At 39.4% G+C, this 21,585-nt stretch overlaps 1 protein-coding gene across 2 annotated transcripts in view; it reads right to left on the reverse strand.

Annotated features, from left to right (window-relative positions):
- The window catches only part of DSCAM (DS cell adhesion molecule), a 460,003-nt gene that overhangs the window by 35,896 nt on the left and 402,522 nt on the right, over positions 1 to 21,585 (reverse strand). For both annotated transcript variants that reach the window (XM_090122754.1, XM_031612462.2), the window contains 6 exons: positions 20,219 to 20,336; positions 19,234 to 19,397; positions 12,784 to 12,882; positions 11,975 to 12,163; positions 8,829 to 9,119; positions 3,222 to 3,398 (listed from right to left, as the gene is read on the reverse strand). In XM_090122754.1, coding sequence (XP_089978880.1) covers positions 3,222 to 3,398; positions 8,829 to 9,119; positions 11,975 to 12,163; positions 12,784 to 12,882; positions 19,234 to 19,397; positions 20,219 to 20,336 — 1,038 coding nt within the window. The remainder of the gene's footprint in view (positions 1 to 3,221; positions 3,399 to 8,828; positions 9,120 to 11,974; positions 12,164 to 12,783; positions 12,883 to 19,233; positions 19,398 to 20,218; positions 20,337 to 21,585) is intronic.

Consider the following 21,585-nt stretch of genomic DNA (forward strand, 5'->3'; position numbering starts at 1 on the left):
CAGAAAATAAATCTGCAATTCCCGCTCGTTCTGTCAAGCACATTCAAAGAAACACATCTCTTGGAGCTACAAATGCAAGAACTACATTTGTAACTTATATAATATCTTTCATAAAAACCCATGGTATAAATTGTTATTTCTGATGTAGACTGAAGGAAAGCAACTGATGGATTTAATATCATGATTTAGGAAAAATGAGTCCTGTGCCTCAAGAAACACCACCAGGTGTTTCATGTCGAGTGATAATAACAAGATATTTTCCATTTGAAAACCAATTCAGAAGAAAGTTGAACATGAGAACTAGTATAGTACAACTTTTTTTTAATAGCTAGGAGGTTAGGAAAATGCACAAACAAGAGTTTTTAGATAACTTAATAAGGGGTTCTCTGAAACAGTAATCTTGATTGTAATAAAGACTTTTAGAACATGAAATATTCTCCAGAAGAGCAAAATATGATTAATAATAAGTCATTCTTAAAAAAGCAACAACAACAACAAAAAAAAAGCCAACAAAAAGCAATCAACAAACAATTATTATCAATCTGATCTTAGGAATGAACAAACTGATGGAAAAAAATGGTATGAAGCTTGATGAAATCAATGAAAGTAAACTATATAATTAAGACTAATAAATATAGAATTGTCATCAATCAGCCATGTCAAGATAAGACTGTATTTTTATCAGAATAAAATTCTCAATATTTAATAATATTGAAAATACTCCCACTGAAATAGGATTAGATAACTTCTAAATATTATATTTATTTTTCTGCATATTAAAGTTTTGGTATCTCAAAGTATTTTATGATTCTGTGATTTTACTAAGAATGCATGATGCAAAAAATTACCCATCATATATGATTTCCAACATACAGATTGATAAATATCAAAATATAATTTTAAGCAGAGTATATATTTTTCTCATATATCATAGGATATTACACTGTTGGTACCATCCTCAGTCTGGAAGTAAATAAGATAATGTCTGATGTTAAAAAATGACACGAACAAGTTAGCTAGAATACAATGAAAAAAACAAGTCACCAATCTAGACCATTAGGTAGGCTAGTGACTTAGCTATATTAGTATGTGGTGATCAAAAATACATGCCTTAGCTATACAGTGGAGAATATTATCCTACTGTACTGTAATTAGAGAACTGAAGGATGATCTTAATGGACAAGAAGTTAAAAGTAAAGTCCTAGGATGATGTTAGAGACAAAAAGATGAACCTTGAAGGTATGTAGAGACGAACATAAGGTAAAAGAAGAAAGACTTTTCCTCCATATCTGGTGCTGATTGTCTGTTTCTGAAATGCTAAGTTCATTTCTAGCATACACAGAAGAGGAAAATTACAAGGAGATTACAGAGGAACCAGAGAAAATCCATAAAATGAACACATGATGGGATAGTTACAGAGAAAAATTCAACATCTGTTTATCTTTGCATTGAAAATATTAAGAAATCACTTGATCACTACTGTATAAGAAGAATATCACTAAAGATCGAAAATGTGACACAAAAAAGAACTTCTGTCCCTGTCTGACAAACAGAAGTATAATGGAATGAAATGGCTGCAATGTTGAGCCATAGCTTGAAAAATTCAGATAAGAAGTGAGATGTAACTTTACAGAAATGGTAATTAATTACCGATGACTCTCAAAAGTAGCAAGGATTTCTTTGTCAATGGCTATGTTTAACAGAAGTTATTTTTCTAAATTCCTATATTCGGAGAGAAAATCATTCAGATAAGTTAGGCAAAGCCATACTGGCCAGTGATCATCAGCCTTCCTTAAGGGACTGCAACTCAAGAATTTAAGAAAAGACTAGATGCGCATAACCATGATTTCCTGGAGCCAAATTGCTCAAAATATCCTGCTCATTACTGGATGGAATTACACAATATTTCTGAGAAGATAAGATAATAGCATTTTCATTGCAGTTACCCCACCATTTATTTAATGAAGAAAGTATTGCTCAGAGGTAAATGACTTAAAAGATTTCACATGAGAAAGTTATTATACAACAAGCTAAAGAATCAAAATGCCCTAATTTTCAGAGCAGTATCTGAACTATAAGGCTAGTTGTCCTCTTTGATCTATGAATTTATCCATGCCTGGGGGCTCTGTGTCTCTGTCCTTGTTGCAAAAATATCCAAGATACTATTACAAGAGACAAATGAGACCCAAAAGAGAGAAGAACAGATGCTAAGGTGAGAACAAATACCCAGGATTGACTCTGGTTTTAATATCATAAGCATATTTTGGTCAAAATACGAATAACTAAGCATTTTGGTGGTTCTTGGAAACTCTCAGAATCATGTTTGTGGATGATTAATGATGTTGCCATTTATTCAGTTTGTGATTTGGATGGCTTTTTTTCCAGGTACTTTCAGTGCAATGTTTACTATTGTGTGCTACTGCAAAATGACACGACCAAAAGCAGAAGTGGCAGAGTGCAAGGTTCAAACACCTCACTGGGGCTCATCTGGCAGCATTTACTAGAAAACCAATACAGTGGAATGAATCGCAGATCTAAGGCTCATTCACACAGGAAACATGATTTTGAATAAAGATTAGAGAAAATAACAGGGCAGTGACAATGACAGGTCAATGAACAGTAAAAAGTTGTAATAGTTTTGGTATAATACATCATAGAGAAAAATACAGGATAATATAATAGAATAGGGATGTGCTTTCTACCCGACTTTCATTTTATAATTCTGGAATCAGTGATAATATCTGATATAAATCTGAAATCTCTTCATCTTCAGAACACCTGATTTTACACTTCGAAAATATGGTTTTAGTTTATTCAGAGCAAAAAGGGACAAGAGGGAGGGGGAGGAGAAAAAAGAGAGGAGAGGAGGGGAGGAGAAGGGAGGAGAGGAGAAAAGGGGAAGGGAGGGGTGGAGAGGAGAGGGGAGGGGAGGGGAGGAGAGGAGAGGACATCAGCCATGAGAACTACTTTCCCTTCTCTCATGCAAAATAATAACAATGGACACAGGAGTTTTTTTTGTTGTTGTTGTTGTTTTTTTTACCAGACTATAACATGAAAAATGGAATTTATATTAAAAAAACCTATATGCTTTACCTGCTGCATATTACAGGAAAATAATGTTCATTGGGAATACCACTTGGTAACATGCAGTGCCACTTAAACTTTCATGTTTGGTAAGTATGCACACATAGGAATAAAATGTGACACAGTGCTCATCTTACCTCGCAGCCTCTTCAGCCTCTGCTCCCTTCTCCTTCTCCGCACAATCAGCAGCATCACAAAAAGCAGTAAGACTCCAACCAAGATACAGGAAATGGTCACCAGCATCTTTAGCCCTTCGTTGGTTGCCAACCCCTCCTCACTTTGCACAACTGACTTAATAAGTGGAGGGATTGTACCTGGAAACAGGGTCATGACATTAGATGCTTATTAATGAAGACAAAATATTGAGTTCTCAGGAAACACAGCATACTATATGATTTCACCACATGCAAAACATTAAAAAGGACTTATCATATTCAAGATGGATGCTAATGCTTGTATGTGCAATGGCCATGCATGCATAATCAGTCTTGCAGATATGTGTGCCATTGACTGCAGAGATTATCAGAAGTCCATGTTTGTTGCACAGATAATGCTGCAATCAATTTTTAAGTAGTACCATATCACTACAAAGTTGTAAGAGATCACAGAATTGGTACCTGCCTATATTACTTCTTAGAACAGAAAAATAGCACTGCTGTAAGAGATTTATGCTCTCTGCTTGGCTTTTCTTTGTAAGGAACATGTATGACAACACACACTTTGTGCTAAAGACATCACATGAATCCTCTACCCAGAAATATTCCTTTATCACATCTTAGGGTTTCAGCAGCGCTATTGATCTTAGATTCAGATGGGCAATCTGATGCTAATTCACTACAAAGTGTCTGATGTTACACTCATCAATAAAACAGAAGACCAAAACTGGATAGGAATGTGCAAATTTTGAGATTGAAATGAGGGAAATGAATCTACAAAGTACTTCCATTGGCAGGCAGCTCGCTTTTTCATTTTGGGACATATTTGCATTTTGAATATATCTGGTTTCCTGGTGATATGTATTACCTGAAGTTTCCTATTTTTTCCTTTATTTCTGAAGGACGTGAGAAGAATACAGCACTTTCTTTGGAAGGCTGTTTAGTCATGGAAGGCTTCTCGCCCATTTCCTGATTAGCACTAAACTGCTGCATGCAACTACAAATGAGGCTATAAAACACAGATTTCTTTGAAATGGATAGAAATACACAAGTATTGTGAACTGTGATGACTGTCAATGGAAGCTATTAAATTTTAACCAGCTACTGAAACATAAAATTGGCTACTTGCTTCCTAAAAGGATAGGAAGATGAGGTAGAAAAACAGACACATCTTTTTTTACATTTTAATTGCTGTATTGTGTGGTATAGCTATATCCCATTATGGATATAGATGGGATATCGATATCCCATACAGTATGAAAAGAAAAGAAAAGAAAAGAAAAGAAAAGAAAAGAAAAGAAAAGAAAAGAAAAGAGGAGAGGAGAGGAGAGGAGAGGAGAGGAGAGGAGAGGAGAGGAGAGGAGAGGAGAGGAGAGGAGAGGAGAGGAGAGGAGAGGAGAGGAGAGGAGAGGAGAGGAGAGGAGAGGAGAGGAGAGGAGAGGAGAGGAGAGGAGAGGAGAGGAGAGGAGAGGAGAGGAGAGGAGAGGAGAGGAGAGGAGAGGAGAGGAGAGGAGAGGAGAGGAGAGGAGAGGAGAGGAGAGGAGAGGAGAGGAGAGGAGAGGAGAGGAGAGGAGAGGAGAGGAGAGGAGTTGTTTGTTTGTTTGAGTTGCATATAGTGAGAAGAATAGTTCCCTCAAGAGATGGAGATAAACAGAAAAGCTACAACCATCCACATCAGGTACTTCCAAAGTAAATATTTCTTACAGATACAATTTGAATATTTTTCTAATTTTCCATGGTTTGGAATAAACAAACAGTAGGATTTTTTCTTCTTGTCTTAACTGAGATACCATTTTTGCACTACTCTAAAAGCAAAGAAAATGATTAGATGGAGAAATGAAAGAACTATGAACTCCTGAAGGAAACAGCAATAACTTTCTCTAAATCTCCTTAAATATTAAAGGGCCAAATTCTAAATTAGAGTCACACAGTTGGCTAAAGACTGCTGGGTTCAGTATTACCTAAAATAGTGTCTTGATCTTCCTAACACTTTGATTCAATCAAATGGCTTCAATTTCAGCTAAACCTTAAGTATTTAGGCAAGTGAATATCATTTTTGCATAGATCTTCTAAGTAAACTAAACCTTATACCACTACTGACAAGCTTAACTGAAAGAAAAAACTGCTTTTATGTATCCTTCACATTATCCATGTGCAGATAAACAGTACTGAATTAAGACTTACCATAACCTCAAACTACTATTCAGATAGAAAGCACCATTTTGATATCTGTTGTCTGTTCTCCTACGTTATGGGTAAGAGTAGAACAGTAAAAGGTTTTCCCAGAAAATGACTCAAACAAATTGGGATTATTTATTTGTTTGTTTATTCATTCATTCATTTATGCATTTATTTTTAATTTCAGGTCAATTAATCATCATCCTTTGTTAGCCTGCAACTGGTGCTTCATAGGAGTTGAAATATGTTTCTAACCCAATTTACTCCCATTGCTTCATGTGACTTTAGATCTGTCATGGGTCTTCCAGTGTCCTGACTGTTCTTCACACTAGGAAGTCCCCTGGTGAGTGAGAATCAATTAGCATAGCTTAGAGCAGCTACCAAGCTGATCTGATTTAATGTCAGGCTACTGAGTAGCTGATCTCTGAGTCAGGAAGCTATTTTGCAGTGCTATATACTACAGTTGCAGAATGCTAAAAATATCTCCTTAAGTGTTAAGTGCAAATGTTCTGAAAAACAAAGGGCAAGGAGGTCACAATATTCTGCAAGCTGAAAGTGGTTAGCTGAAATATCTATGAACAGAAAGCAAAGATCTGCACATAGATCTGTCATTAACCTTTTGACCCAGTTCTCCATGAAGAGATTTCAGGTTAACAATACATAGCACGATATTTCTCAGGAGCTCTAGCGCAGATAATAGCCAGCTACTGCAGTTCAAACAGATTGACTGAAAGAGGATGTAACTCAAGGATTTCTACAAAGTTTGTGAAGGCTTTACCTAAGACTGCTAATGTTCCGGACTTGTTCTTAGCATTTTATACCCTCAAGCATCCACAGGAGCATTATCTAATCTTCAAAGACGTATTCTTCTATTTGCTTTACCTTAAGGGCAGCAGTGACCCCTAGAAGCTGGAAGGGGCTAATCTCACATCACAGGAGAAATCAGTGGTAGAGGTAAGGTTGGCACTCAAAAGTAAGTGTCGGCCAAAAAGTTTCCACTTGTGGTTTTTTGGAAAGAAAAATTCCCTCTATGAAAGCAAAAAGATTCTGCAGGAATTACTGGCAGAAAATGTTTATGTCTAATCAGACACTATTTTCCAGCTTTGAAGCTCCTTTAAGCCTACACAGTGTATCAAGAATGAATGAATAGGAAGCTGGGACTCTGTAGAGATATCTTTTATTTCAGAAGCACTGAAATAGCTCTTCCATAAAATTTTTTATGTGGGAATACACGTAATAAAATGGTAATATGGATGAACTTATCATTTCAGTTCTGCATCAAACCTAACAAATTCGGAACACTTGGAAACTGAAATTTGCTTTTCCACTCATGTTTTCTCCCCTCAACCTTGTGGTCATTATTTGAGATCATAGTGCCTCTCTATGGAACAGTATAGTCTTGACAAGTCATGCTTGACAAACAAAACCATTGATGCCATAAATAAGAGATTTTCAAGCTGACCAAAAGCAGTGGCCCAGGAAACTTAATGCTGCAACCATTTTTATTGTTTCATTTTCTCACTTTTAAGGATGCCATACAGTAACTCAAGATTAAATGCCATGTAGGTCATGATATGTGAAATGAAATTTTTGTATCATCATCTAAGGAAAAAACAGAGTCTGACGACATTTCAGATCAATGCACTTTAAGGAAAGTTTGATTTCAGTTCTTTCAGTAAAAGTTTAATATTCCAGACCTGCATTTGCAGATTATTCCATTCTAAGTTACAGCTTTAGACTGCCCAAGACATATATATGTGGCAATCATTGTAGAAAATAAATAAATAAATAAATAAATATCCCCAAAAGTTGGAAGCTGGATGTCACTGGTATAAAAATACTGGAAAGGGCAGAGGGTAAGCTTAGTAAAATGGAAAGAAGTTAGCCTATAATATTTGAATGAGTTATTATTGACAGCATCTTTACCACTTAATAAAACAGGTCCTAGGTCTACCTGGCAAGATCTATCAGCATTTGTACAAGAAGTACTTGGACCTTAGTTACTTGCAGGCCTTCAGTGCTGAGACAAAATTATTTTTTCTCTGAAATAGTGTGAGGACCCTGCTGCTCCTGCAATGGCTGTGGTAGCATTATAGTATGTGTAAGATGCAAAGATTTAAGCCCTGCCTGATTCACAGCCAGAGGTGAAGTGACTGGCAAACAGATGTGTTTGCTTTCGCCCTTTTTTTCTGGCTTTTACAGAGGTGGGCAGTAACCCTTGACGGAAAGGCAGGATATGACAATTCCTTCATCCCCTGTGTGCTGCTTCTGTCTGGGAATTGCCCGTTCTTCCCAGAGCCGTACCAGGTTATTGTCCCAGACAGTGCTGCTCAGTGTGGGCCAGAACTGTGACTGGAGACACGTTAATACTACAGATTTATGAATGGTTAGAATTGGGGTGCTGGAGCTGGACAGCTACCAGCTCTTGTTTGAACTTGCTCACTAGCCCTGTTTAATTTAACAGTACAGATGTAGCCAAGTGATTGCACAGTGCAGCACAATATCCCTGGCAACACAGCAATGTATTATATTGGACATTCCAGAAAAGCTCTGGCAGTTCACACTAAAGCAATTCAAAAGATTGCCATCTGGAGCCATCTGTACAGCCTTTTTGCCAGAAATATGGCCATTCCTTACTATAGAGTCAGCAGAAGCACACATGTGCCACCATCATTTCCAATAAATATGCCAGGATATGAGCTGGAGTGACTGACAAATTGGAGTGTTTGCTCTCACTTTCTCATTCCGGCTTTGCAGGGGCAGGCAGTAACCCCTGGCAGAAAGGCAGGATGCAACAGTTCCTCCATTCCCTGTGCCCGACTGCTGGGCATGACAGAGCCATCTGCCACAGCCATTAGCTTCACTCTCCCTTGTCTGTAAATAGGGATAATAGCATTGCCATTGCTTTGCCCTTGGAGAATGTTGTCTGGAGGCTTTCCTGGAAGACAAGCTAGTTAGCCACTCCGTTGTGTCACATAATAGGTTTTGAGTTGTGTCACAAGGACACTGTATAGCATAGAATAGCAATGCAGCTGGTCACCATAGTGAACGGCTGTAGGAACTAACTGTATGGAAAAAAAAAACTTCATGGAACAGATGCATGAAATACACGCCTCTGCGAGCACTGGAACTAATGACACCTGCAGTCTTATGGTTACATGTCTCATGGTTGACCGACTTCGGTGCTGGAGCATTTTCTCAGCAAGGACAAATAATCCCTTTCTTCTGTCTGTCAGCCTATTGTCATGAAATCTATAGGCATTTTACATCTTTGAGACTGTCACTCCTCTCTCAGCTTGGCTAACCAGATTTAAAAAGGATTAACAGACAGGAAGACATAAGGAAAAACATCACAGAAGAAGTTGGAATAAAAACAATGCCTCAGACATGTTACTAAAAAGATATACTTACTGCCATCATAATTGAGCGTTGCAAATTTGGCTTGCTTCTCTGCACAGCCAGCGCTGTTGCAAACCCTCATTTGCAATTCATACCAGGTTGCCTCCTGGAGGTCATACAGTATGTAGGACTTTGACAGAGATGTTCGCTGAGCAGTTGTCCAGACTGTTGTCCCAAAGGGCCGGTACTCCAGGGTGAAAGAAGTGATGGGGCAGCCACCATCATTCCAACCAATCAGGTTCAGCCTCACTCGTGTGGTGTTGATGCTAGCAAAGAGCTCTTGTTCCTTTGAAAACTGTGGCTCTGGTAGCAATGATATATTTCAAACAAAACACTTAAGTATTACAGTTACAGGGCTCTCAAAAATGTAATATTGAGAGAATAATTTCCAGGAAAGCCCTAACTTCATCTTAAACTCAATATCCATATATTCTACTCCTGTTTGCACAGATTGGCAAGAGTCAACTTATAAAATGAAGGCAAAAACTTCTCATTAAATACCTCTGCTTATTGCATTACAGAAGAAGGGAATTGGGTAGATTCTGGGAAATTACACCAGTTTTCATTTGCAGAAAACGACCATTTTTAGAATATAAAAGTAAATATATATTTTTTAAAATATTGATTTGTTGACTTTGCACATGTATTTGAGAATAATATACACTTTTAGTTTTGTATTTATGATTGAAGATATTTCCATTCAGAAGAGGGTTGTCATTTCTACTTACTGTTCTTGCTTAGGGAAAAAATGTTACTTTCAGTTAATATATAAATTAAAGTTCTTAGTCAATTCTATGTAAGAAAGGTATACAGACAGTAAAAGTGGCACCTTTGAACAAACATAATAGCAGTAGGTGGACAAGACATATCACCAACAGATGTTATTTATTTTAAATTTATTTATTTAAAATTGTAAAGTATGTAGCAGTATCATTCTGCTAACTGCTTAGCATAAAAAAAAATATTTTACTGTTGGACATTACAATCAATGTAACAAAAATGATAATATTCTATTTTATTCTATACAGTAGAAGCACAAGGCTGGACTATTAGGTAAATAAATAACTGGTTGGATGGGCATAGTCAGAGGGTTGTTGTCAACAACTCTATGTCCAGGTGGAGGCTGGTCATGAGTGTTGTCTCCTAAGGGTTCATCTTGGGACCGGTGCTCTTCATCATCTTTATTAACAATTTAGACACTGGGATTGAGTGTACTCTCAACAAATCTGCTGATGACACTAAGCTCAGTGATGCAGTTGACACAATAGAAGGAAGAGATGCTATCCAGAGGGACCTGGACAGGCTCAAAAACTGGGCACTTGAGAATCTAATGAGGTTTAAGCAAGGCCATGTGCAAGGTGTTGCACTTGGGTCAAGGCAATCCCAGATACGTGTACAGACTGTGAGAACTCCTTGAGAGCAGCCCTGCAGAGAATGATCTGGGGGTCCTGGTGGATGAGAAGCTGGACATGAGGCAGCAGTATGTGCTTGCAGCCCAGTATGCCAACTGTATTCTGGGCTGCATCAAAAGAGCAGTGGCCAGCAGGGAGATGTGACTGTCACCCTCTGCTCTGCCCTCATGAGGCCCTACCCAGAGTACTGCATCCAGGCCTGGGGCCCCCAGCACAACAGCACACTGCTGGGAATAACTTTGAACGTGGTCTGACAGTGATATGACAAGGGGGAATGGCTTTAAACTAAAAAAAGATTTATGTCAAATAAATCAAAAAGAAATTTTTTACTAAGAGGATGGGAGGTGCTGGCACAGGCTGCCTAGAGAAGCTGTGGGTGCCCCATCTCTGAAGGAGTTCAAAGTCAGCTTGGATGGATCTTGGGCAGCCTGATCTTGTGGATACCAGCACTGCCCATGGAGGGAGGGTTGGAACTAGATGATCTTTAAGGTCCCTTCCAACCTAAGCTATTCTATGATTCTATTATATGATTCTGTGAATGAGGCTACTGCTGTGCCTTGATGAGCTGTATCAAAATGTACACTTATTCATAATTTCTACAAGAATCAACTGCTGTGTAATATGAACTATTTTATTTGGTTCTGTGAATAGCTTAGTTTAGAGTTGCTTCTACAGCACTCACATTGTATAATGATGATTTCAACATCTGAAACATTTCAACATCAACTCCATTCAATCTCTAGATGTAACATGGGTGTTTATATCTAATTCCAGAAAAAATCAAAAGGCTGAGAGATTTGTTTTTTTTATGAACAATTGTAACCTGAAGCATGCATAAACCTCCCCTTACTCTTACATTTCAGGTAAAAAAATCTGGAACATCGAATTACTTCTCTGTGTGTCAGTGGATCATTGTCCCTGACTAATTATAATCTCAGCAAGTACAGAAGTGATCTGCTGTCTCTTCTGAGATTCAGCAAATCACACCAATTGCCTTTGCTGTATATTTGCTCTTCCTTATGCCAGTGGGTGTTGAGAAAAATTTCCACCTTGCTGTGACACTTTGGAGATCTGCAACTGCATAGGTGAGATAAATATCATAGAGGATAGACACAACTTTCATGGTAAACTACTATGAAACAGCTCCCACATCAGAATATTTCTTACAACTGGTTTGAAGAGATGCAAGATGAGCTGATCTTTAGGGCAGTGTGCAAAGCTATCCCACTCTGTGGAAATAGCACAGCTCTAACTGGGTTGCCAAATCTGTTCATAATTGTGACGCACACTCATGTGAAACTACCCTCAGCAACTATGACCATGACACCCACTTCTGAGTTAAGAACTCTGTAATTTTGGCTATTTAGCCTTACAGTATTTTATGCAAACTTCTGTATTTTTTACCTCCCATCTTCCTTGAGCACTCAGACAAATAAACTCTTGAAGTAGAGGAAAAAAGTTCCTCTTGGAAATAGGACATTGTTGGAATTCCTATAGCCTGTGATAAGAGAAACCTTGGCTTCCCAAATATCTAGCAATCCATTTTAGAACAGAATTATTTATGATATAAGGAAAGAAGACCAGCTAATATGCAATTCAAGTTTTGCAGTGACAGCCTTTTCTATCAAAACATGGACATGTTTCCAAAGCCAATATTTAAAAATTCAAACCTGTCATCTAATCAAACCAAGATCTATAGTGGGAGGCAGGAGCTTTAGTGAGCAAATGGGACGCAAATCAACATACCTTTTCCAAGTGTTTTGGCCTCAATGATCTCGCTGATGCGTCCTGGTCCCACTCCATTCTGTGCAGTTAAAGTAAACTTGTACCAAGTGCCACATTTCAATGTTTCTAAACGGTAGGACCTCTCACTAGGACTAATGGGAAAACTGCCCCATTGCTCACTGTTATCTTCCGAATACTGCAAAATATAACCTACAGGCAAAGCACAAATAGCAATGATAAGCCAGACACGAATCACAAATTCCACAGGAAATATGACAAGTCATTTTAAAGACCTCATAAAACTAGAAAACTTCTGAGCACAGGAAGACAGACAGCTCTCCCTTGACTAAGAGACATCAAGCAATATACATACAGCCTACTCTTAGAACTACTTAAATACCACTTTTATGATAGCTTCAAAGGGAAAAGAAAAGGATAGACATTTCTAAATAACCTTCAATCAGCATCAAAGACCAGATGATGAACCTGACCCTCAAAAATGAATGGTTAGAGATTACATCTGGAAAATCAGAGAGAGTTACTGTCATAACAGATGAGGATACGCTGGAAGAAAGCAATTAAATCTGTGATTATACCAGCACAAAGAGAAACTGCTACTTACTGAAAGCTTTTATCACTACAATAGTGCAAATCAAATGATGATGGCAATACTGATCATTGGTTGTTTTGTGTGTGTGTTTGTTTTGCTGTTGTTGTTTGTTTTTGTTTGTTTTTGTTTGTTTGTTTTTGTGGCCATTCATAATTCTATGCTTATCCTATTCACATCTGACAATTTAGGAAGAAGCTACAATTAACCTGAATTATATTACCTCGGATAGAACTGCCACCATTGTCTCCAGGTATCCAGGAGAGAGTGATAGAGGAAGATGTAGTTTTGGAAACAGTAAGTCTTGGCTGGTCTGGTGGAACTAAATGGGAAATATTTAAAAACAGAAAACAGATTCAAGTTATTAGATGTGATCTTAACCCCATCTAACAGTCATTTATCAAATAACTGTTTTGAGTTGTGAAAAAATGTACTTTATTTCTGTCAAAGTGTCTGTTTAAATGAGATCCTTGGTTAAGATAGAGCAGACAAGTTCTCATTTTTTGTATTTAAAATTCTACACAGTTTTGTCTTTCAGTTCTTAACTCCTGATTTTCTTCTAATTTTGATTACCTGGCTTATCAAACATCCTTTTAAGTGATGAGTTAAGAGAGATGAACTACCCAAGCATTTTTTTCCCATTATTATTCATATCTGTTTGCTGAATTCCTGGTGGTAGGAAACAGATGTCCACTCACAAATGGTGTCACATTCATGACTGCCTTTGCAAGCAATTGTGGGCAAAAGAAAAAAAGTGCCTAACAAGAGTTTTTGCAGGTGTAGCTGTGAAGCTGAACAAATCTGGAAACATTTCAGTTCTGTTGCTCCTCATAAACATTATGACGGTGTGTAAACTAAGAACTTCAGAACCAGCTGCTGACAAGGCACAGCAATAAGACAGATCTTACCTCCCATCCCTTGCACAGAGTAGAACTCAGTGTGAAAGAGCAAATAAAGAGCCATGCTGTATCCCAGCAAGGCACTCAGTCTAGGGAGAAGTGAAATTGGGTGTTGGGACAGAGACTGGATCAGGGAAATCAGACAGCTTAGGCTTACCCTAAAAGACCTCTGATTGATTATCCAGTTGACCATCAAGATAAGTGAGTGGGCTTCCAGAGCTCAACACTCCAGGACAGAAAACAGTGAAGCCAGCTTTCTTTCCAGTCTTACAAAGCTATCATAAGTCTGTCATGTACTGGCAAATGTGTCACCCATCTTCAAAAAGGGCTGGAAAGATCATCCTGGTAGCTATAGGCTTATCAGTCTCACCTCGGTGCCCGGGAAGGTCATGGAACGAATAATCTCGGGAACCATCATGGACCAATTAAAGGTCAACCAGGGGATCAGGCCCAGTCAGCATGGGTTTACGAATGGTAGATCCTGTCTGACAAACCTGATTTCATTCTATGACAAGGTGACCCGCTTAGTGGATGAGAGTCAGGCTGTCGATGTGGTCCACCTGGACTTCAGTAAGGCCTTTGACACTGTCCCCCATAACATTCTCATGGAGAAGCTGGCTGCCCATGGTCTGGATGGGTGTACGCTCCGCTGGGTGAAACACTGGCTGGATGGCTGGGCCCAAAGAGTCGTGATCAGTGGAGTTGAATCGAGCTGGCGGCTGGTCACGAGCAGTGTCCCCCAAGGCTCAGTACTGGGGCCACTTCTATTTAACATCTTCATCGATGATCTTGATGAGGGGATTGAGTGCACCCTCAGTAAGTTTGCAGATGACACCAAACTGGGAGGAAGTGTTGATCTGCCAGAGGGGAGAAGGGCACTGCAGAGGGACCTGGACAGACTGGATCGATGGGCCAAGGTTAACGGCATGAGTCTCAATAGGGCCAAGTGTTGGGTCCTGCATTTTGGTCACATCAACCCCAGGAAACCCTACAGGCTTGGGGAGGTGTGGCTGGAAAGCTGCCTGATGGAAAGGGACCTTGGTGTTCTGATGGACAGTCAGCTGAACATGAGCCAGCAGTGTGCCCTGGTGGCCAAGAAGGCCAATGGCATCCTGGCTTGTATCAGGAATGGTGTGGTGAGCAGGACTAGGGAAGTCATCCTGCCCCTGTACTCAGCATTGGTGAGGCCTCACCTTGAGTACTGTGTTCAGTTTTGGGCACCTCAGTACAAAAAGGATGTGGAGGTACTGGAGCAGGTCCAGAGAAGGGCAATGAGGCTAGTGAAGGGCTTGGAAAATCAGCCCTATGAGGAGAGGCTGAGGGAGCTGGGGCTGTTTAGTCTGGGGAAGAGGCGGCTGAGGGGAGACCTTATTACTCTCTTCCAGTACCCGAAAGGTGCTTACAGTGAGAGCGAGGTAGGTCTCTTCTCACTGGTGACAGGTGACAAGATGAGGGGAAATGGCCCCAAGTTGCGCCAAGGTAAGTTTAGAACAGATGAGACTCCAAAGAGATAGTAACGGTACACATTACACAGTTTAGACAAGTATTCTGCATTTGCAGAAACTGAAAGGGAGAGAAAAATAAGTTCCTGTTTCAAATTATTTGAACCAATCTTCTCATGCACAGTACCACTATATCTTGCTCACAGAATCACAGAATCACAAAATGGCTTAGATTGGAAAGGATCTTAAAGATCACGGAGCTCCAAACCCCCACCATGAAAAGGGCTGCTCCCTACCAGCTCAGGCTGCTCAGGGCCCCATCCAAACTGGCCTTGAATGCCTCCAAGGATGGGGCACCACAGATTCTGTAGGCAGCCTGTGCCAGTGCCTCACCACTCTCCAGGAGAATTTCTTCATAACATTTAACATAAATCTTCCTTCTTTTAGTTTAAAAGTCATTCCTCTTTGTCCTGTCACTATCAGAATGTGTAAAAAGTTGGGACTTCCTTCTGATTATAAGCTATTTCTGCCCCTCTGGCTATGACCATCCCACCAATTATTTATCCACCAAATAGTCCAGCCTTCAAGTCCTTGTTCAGCCAGGCCAGATTCCTGCTTCCTCTGTTTGATTTCTTATGCTGGGAGATGGAAAGCTCTTGTGCTTTCAGAAAGATGTCCCTAAAGAGCCGCCAGCTCAGTTTCTTCCTATGTCCCTAAGGACAGTTTCCCAGAGGATTTCACCCAGCAATTCCCTAAACAGCTGGAAGTTTGCTCTCCCGAAGTTCAGGGTCCTGACTTCCACTCTTTGCCAGGCCCCTATTCCTCACAATCATGAACTCAACCACAGCGGTGTTCCTACAGCCCAGACTGCCTCAAAGCTCATCCTCTTTAATGATTTCTTCTACATTGGTGAGCACCAGGTCCAGTAACACTTCATCTCTTGTTGGTCTGCCCAATACTCAGACTAGAAAGTTATCCTCAACAGACTCCAGGAGTCTCCTGGATTACTTTCAGCTCTCTGTGTTGTTTTCCCAGAAGATATTTGGGTGGTTGAAATCTCCCATCAGGATGAGAGCCTGCAAACATGTGTCCTCTTGCAGCTGAAGCAAGAAGGCCTTGTCAACAGGCTCCATTTGATCAGGCAGCCTGTAGTAGACCCTGACCACCAGATGTCCATTACAGGTCTGATCCCTAATTCTAATCCACAAACTCAACCTGGTCATGGTCATTTCTCAGAGGGAGTTCTTTGCAATCTACTTCTTAATATAGAGGGCAACTCCCTTGCCACTTTTGCCCTGCATATTCTTTCAAAAAGCTTGTAGCCCTCAACTGAAGTACTCCACTTTTATGTTTTATCCCACCATGTTTTTTATGATGGCAATTAGGTCATAGTTTTCTAATTTCACCATGGTTTCCATCTCCTGCTTTTTTTCCCACACTGCCTATGTTGGTTTAGAGGCATTTCAGCTGGGCTGGAGCACCTGCCCTATGAAGATAGACTAAGAGAGGTGGGCTTGTTCAGTCTGGAGAAAAGAAGACTGCAGGGTGACCTAATTGCAGCCTTTCAGTACCTAAAGGGTGCCTATTAACAGGAGGGGAGTCAACTCTTTGAAAGGGTAGATAACAGCAGGACAAGGGGAAATGGTTTTAAGTTGAGGGAGGGAAGATTTAGGTTGGATGTCAGGGGAAAGTTCTTTACTATGAGAGCGGTTTGGTGCTGGCTGCCCAGAGAGGTTGTGGATGCCCTGTCCCTGGAGGTGTTCAAGGCCAGGTTGGATGGGGCCCTGGGCAGCCTGGTCTAGTATTAGATGTGGAGGCTGATGGCCTTGCCTGTGGTGGGGAGAGTTGGAGCTTCATGTCCTTGAGGCCCCTTCCAACCTAGGCCATTCTGTGATTCTATGAGCCCTTCCAAATTCCTCTGGGACAAATCTGAGGTTTTCTTCTGCTGGTTCCTGAAGTGACAGCGTTGCCTGGCTCTTCTTGGTCATTCAGCAGTACATCTCCTTTTCTCATCCAATTCAGTTTAAAGCTCTGGTGATAAGCCCAGACAGCTTGCTCCCCAGTATTTTCTTGCCCTTCCTGGTCAGTTGCATCTTATCCAATGTCAGCATGCCCAGTCTCTCAAATTTGCATCCAAGATCATAGTACTCAAAACCCTGAGTGTGATACCATTCTTCCAGCCATTCATTCAGTTGGTCTGGGGGTCTCTGTAACCAGATTCCCAGCTTTTCAGAAATACAGATAAAATTGAGAGTTTTTACCTCAAGAGCAAGGAGCAATATATGAACTCTGCCTATCACAGAAAGAAGATATGAGAGACAAGGTCAGAATTGAGATGGAAAGCATGGAAGAAGAAACTCCAAAGAAGTTTATGATACTGTCACTGCAAGAGTGGGAAAGAGGTGCTGATGCTGGTGACCAGTTTTGGCAAGGTAGTTTCACTGCCATGGTTACTGCTTGCCAGCCCCTGTCCAATGAGCAAGGCAGACTGGATGTCACAAATGTGTGATGCCTCTGTCATGTCTAGCAGTCTGCTCCCAGAGGACATTCTCTACTTTGCCTCTACTTCAACCACCAAAGTAAAACTCCAAGAAGCACTCCCCACTTCAGTGCCTTCTCAAGTAATAAAATTGCAAAATAATGAGCGCTGACATCAAGTGGAGGCTGTTGGTTTACAGCTATTGCCTAGCTTAAAAAGAAGTTGCATTTTACTGCCCTTACAAGCTTAAATAATGCTGAAGGAAACAAAAAAGACACTTCATATTCTAAAGGAAAATTCCCTACATTAGATGGATTTGTTCCATTATTATGACTGACTTGGCTTATTCCATAGAGAGGGACTGCACGCATTACTGTGTAAGATTTATTGTAGAAACTTTCATCATAGCTTCACTCTATCTATGAAAGATGGTGGTCTCACATATTAAATGCCATTCTGCTCTGCCCTTCTGGGAAGTAATATTGATTTGCTTTTAGTTACCACAGTTCAGTAAAAGCAAGGATATGCAATTTCAAAAATAGTTAGTGAAATATAAATTTAAGTTTTCCATTTCCATTCCCTGTCATGTTTCAAACATTGCAAAAGAACATCTTCAGCCTCTCTTGGATTGTAAGTAAGTTAATATATACTGTGGCATTTGTTTCATGGCTTAGTGGACATGTTTATGCAGAGTTGCACTGTGGCTGAGAGAATCTCCTTCTCTCTTCCCATATATCTGCACTAGAAGCTTAGACTAGAGCAACTGGCTGCAGTATAGCCAACATTCCCAGCTCAGTGGTTTGCTTCCCTGTAGTATGACAATTTGCAGCCAATTAAAGCACACTTAGCATCTGAGCATTTCTTCAAATTTTGCTTTGGTGTAAGTGAGGAAGAAAATCTTCTTTGCAGTGAATTCTTGATATATGAATATACATGCTCTATTTGATATTACTGTCAATGTGTACTCCTGTATTGTCATTACTTTTATACATGCCAACACTGTTAGGAAAAAATTTTTTAGGAAAAATTTCTGTACTGTGAGGGTGGTCAAACATTTGAATAGGCTTCCTAGAGAGAAGGCTGATGGCCCAAGATTGTCAGTGTTCAAGAGGCAATTGAATAATAACCTCATTAATATGCTTTAATTTTTGGTTAGCCCTGAAGAGCTCAGGTAGTTGGACTACATACATAATCTCTGAATGTCCCTTCCAACTGAACTACTTTAATATATTCTAATAGTTACACTATATATATTTCAGCAGGCATATAGAATAGTTGGCATTACATGCTAGCTGACCTTATACTGACATTTCATTTTAAATGGTTCCTCATATTCTCCATCAATAAAATTCTGCTCAAGAGTAATGAAGTTTTTGGCCAAGGTATCAATACAGAGCAAATTTCTGTTGATAGCTTCTTAGAAGCTAAAGAAAAGGCCTTCAGCTCTTTCTGAAATTTGCAATATTTAAATGAATACATGTACTTTTTATAGGAACAAAGCGTAAGGCAATACTTGTGAAGAATGAGAAAATGACTGAATGCAAACACTCAATTGTCAATCTGACAGAAGCTTGCAGGCAGATTTAACTGCAAGTGCATTAATTGTTTCATCCAAAGCAAAACATCTACCATAGCAGAAGATGCTGATAGCTGAGTCAGAATGATCTGCAGAATACTATATAACATAATTCATAATTGCAGAATATGTATATCGTATAATTAATTTGGAAGGACAAAATTTTTATTAATACACATTAGTACTAATGTTTTAGTATTACAAAACATGCATATCAGTGCACTACCATCGCATAACAATTAAAAGCTGTGATAATAATTCTGACATAAATTCTTACCTTGTACCTGCAAGTTCAAAATTATTTCATCTGATCCCCAGTTGTTACTGGCCACGCAGCTGTAGTATCCGGAGTCTTCTGCTTTCACAGTACGAATGACAAAACTGCCATTGCTGAAGATGCTTCTTCGCCCATCAATCATCACTAGACTGGGTGTCCCGTTACTACCTCACAGGAAACAAAGTGCATACATTAAAGAAGTTACAATCAAAGATACTGAGAATTGGATTTTTTTTTTTAAGAAGCTAAGACTGGAAAGAAAGAAAATGGAGTGTGGGGGTGGGGAAGTGGTGCTCTTTATTAAAGACAGTAAAGAAATATTTTTTTGCTGGGAAACACCTGCCATTTAAAGAATATATCCTGGCCCAAGTTTGAGTGAAATTGAGAAATCGGTCTTTAACTATCAGCTCATAAAAATGCAAGAATAAAAGTTCCTTCCTACAAAGCCTATCCTTATAAAATAATAGTTACATATATCAATCAACGGTCTCATAGCACTACATTATCACTGCTTACACAGTGCTTAGATGAAAATAATAGATGAAAATTAGTGTCCATGACTTTTTCCATGTGTGACTCTATCAGACTGTGAAACTACAGATCAAAACAGACTAAGGGGAAACAAGGTATATGCAAGACACATGGTTACAGAGTGCACTCCAAAATAACCAAAAGGTTATTTAAATGCATCAAACACTTTGCTTTTTCAGATTAATTCTGTGGCTTCAAAGTTAAAACAGAAAGGTCTCTGCAATTTAACATTTTGGATATTTACTTTTCTTCCTTGTTAATGCTTTCTAATTACCACAGGCAATTATCTTTAGTTCATGGAATTTTTAAATTCTTCCTCTGCTGTGATCTCGTGTGGTCCCCACAAATGACCCTTCTCCTTCCTAATGCAGTCATTTAAGATCACCATCTTCATCATCATCTGGATTTTAAGGAAATGGGATTTACTTGAGCTATACATTTAGTTGCTGGTTACCTATCCTTCATCCATTTGACTGTTGGAGCCGGGTCTCCAACAGCTTTGCAAGGGAGGACAATATCCTTCATCCAGGGAGTTGTCACTGTGCCGCTGAACGTCAAAATCCTGGCAGGAGCTGAGCATGAGAGCGTGAGAAAGACTGAAATGAGATACAGCTTTTGAAGGGAAACAGATATCCAGAACTAAACACTGGAAAACAAACCAATCTCTTTCAAAGCAAAGTTTTTAGGAACTTAACTCCATTTAACTCATATCAGCTACCCCAGCACAATTAAAAAGACAAACAACTAGCAGATGAAAAGGAAGAGTGAAAGAGTCCTGGGGGAGTGAAAAGAGTAAAACCAGTTACTGATCATCCTTACGTGTTTTCATAGTCAACGTTATGGATGAAAATTATGTGGAAGACATGCTTCTCTCCAGAAACTTCCAGAAAAAGTCCACAATAGACAGATATCTTACAAAAGCTAAATGAGTAATACATAACTTTTGTTATAATAAGTCTTGATGTCACTTAAACTACTAGAAAACTAATGCCTATACACTTGAGGATAGAAATGCAGGTGGTCTCAGTTTTTCAGCCAGGTTTAGGTTATTGGGATTAGTCCTTAATTTCTAATCTTTGCTTTCATTTTAGCTCAGGAATTATCTTTGTTTTAACTTGTTTTAACTTGTTTTTCACTTAAAACAGGTAATTTCTAAGGAGTTCTTCTCCATGTCTCAGTTACAGTCTTGTGATCACAATTTTCTTGTTATCTTTCCTGGTTTATTTTGGTGATTCTGGTTACCTACTATAAGCATATTTCTCTTAACTCTGTACATAAATCATGGAGTATGTGAGGCTCTTCAGAAGTGCACTCTGCCATTTCCAGGCCAAACTGGTACTAACACATGAATATCAGGTATACCATCCTAGGTGAGGTGATTTATGTAATCTTACAGTCTAGTACATATTATGCCTAGGCACAAGGTGGTGGTGGTAAAATCTGAGAATAAAAGTGCAGATAATTTCACTTTCCAGCTATAAACTGGGAGAGCATGGCAATCACACTGCTCAGTGGGGTGGTATAAGTGTGATTCTATAGAAAGGATTCAGATTGCACTGGTATTTTTTTCCAGGTCATTTAAAGGTAAGATGGCTCACTGCCACCACTTTGGTTAGGGAGTGGAGCCAGCAAGGAGTGTTCAGTCTTTTTTGCAATGACAAATTGGAACCATTCTTGCAGATAGGAATTACGAGAAGTGAACGTGACTGATTACAGAACAGTTTATACACTGCTGCAAAATAGCGGATTGAATACATAGAGAAGCTTCAGGTGGCTTTAAAAAAATCATTCAAGTGTATAGATATAATTTCAGAACAATAT

The sequence above is a fragment of the Phasianus colchicus genome, chromosome 1, assembly GCF_987193195.1.
Source record: "Phasianus colchicus chromosome 1, bPhaCol1.hap1.1, whole genome shotgun sequence".
Taxonomy (NCBI): Eukaryota; Metazoa; Chordata; class Aves; order Galliformes; family Phasianidae; genus Phasianus; species Phasianus colchicus.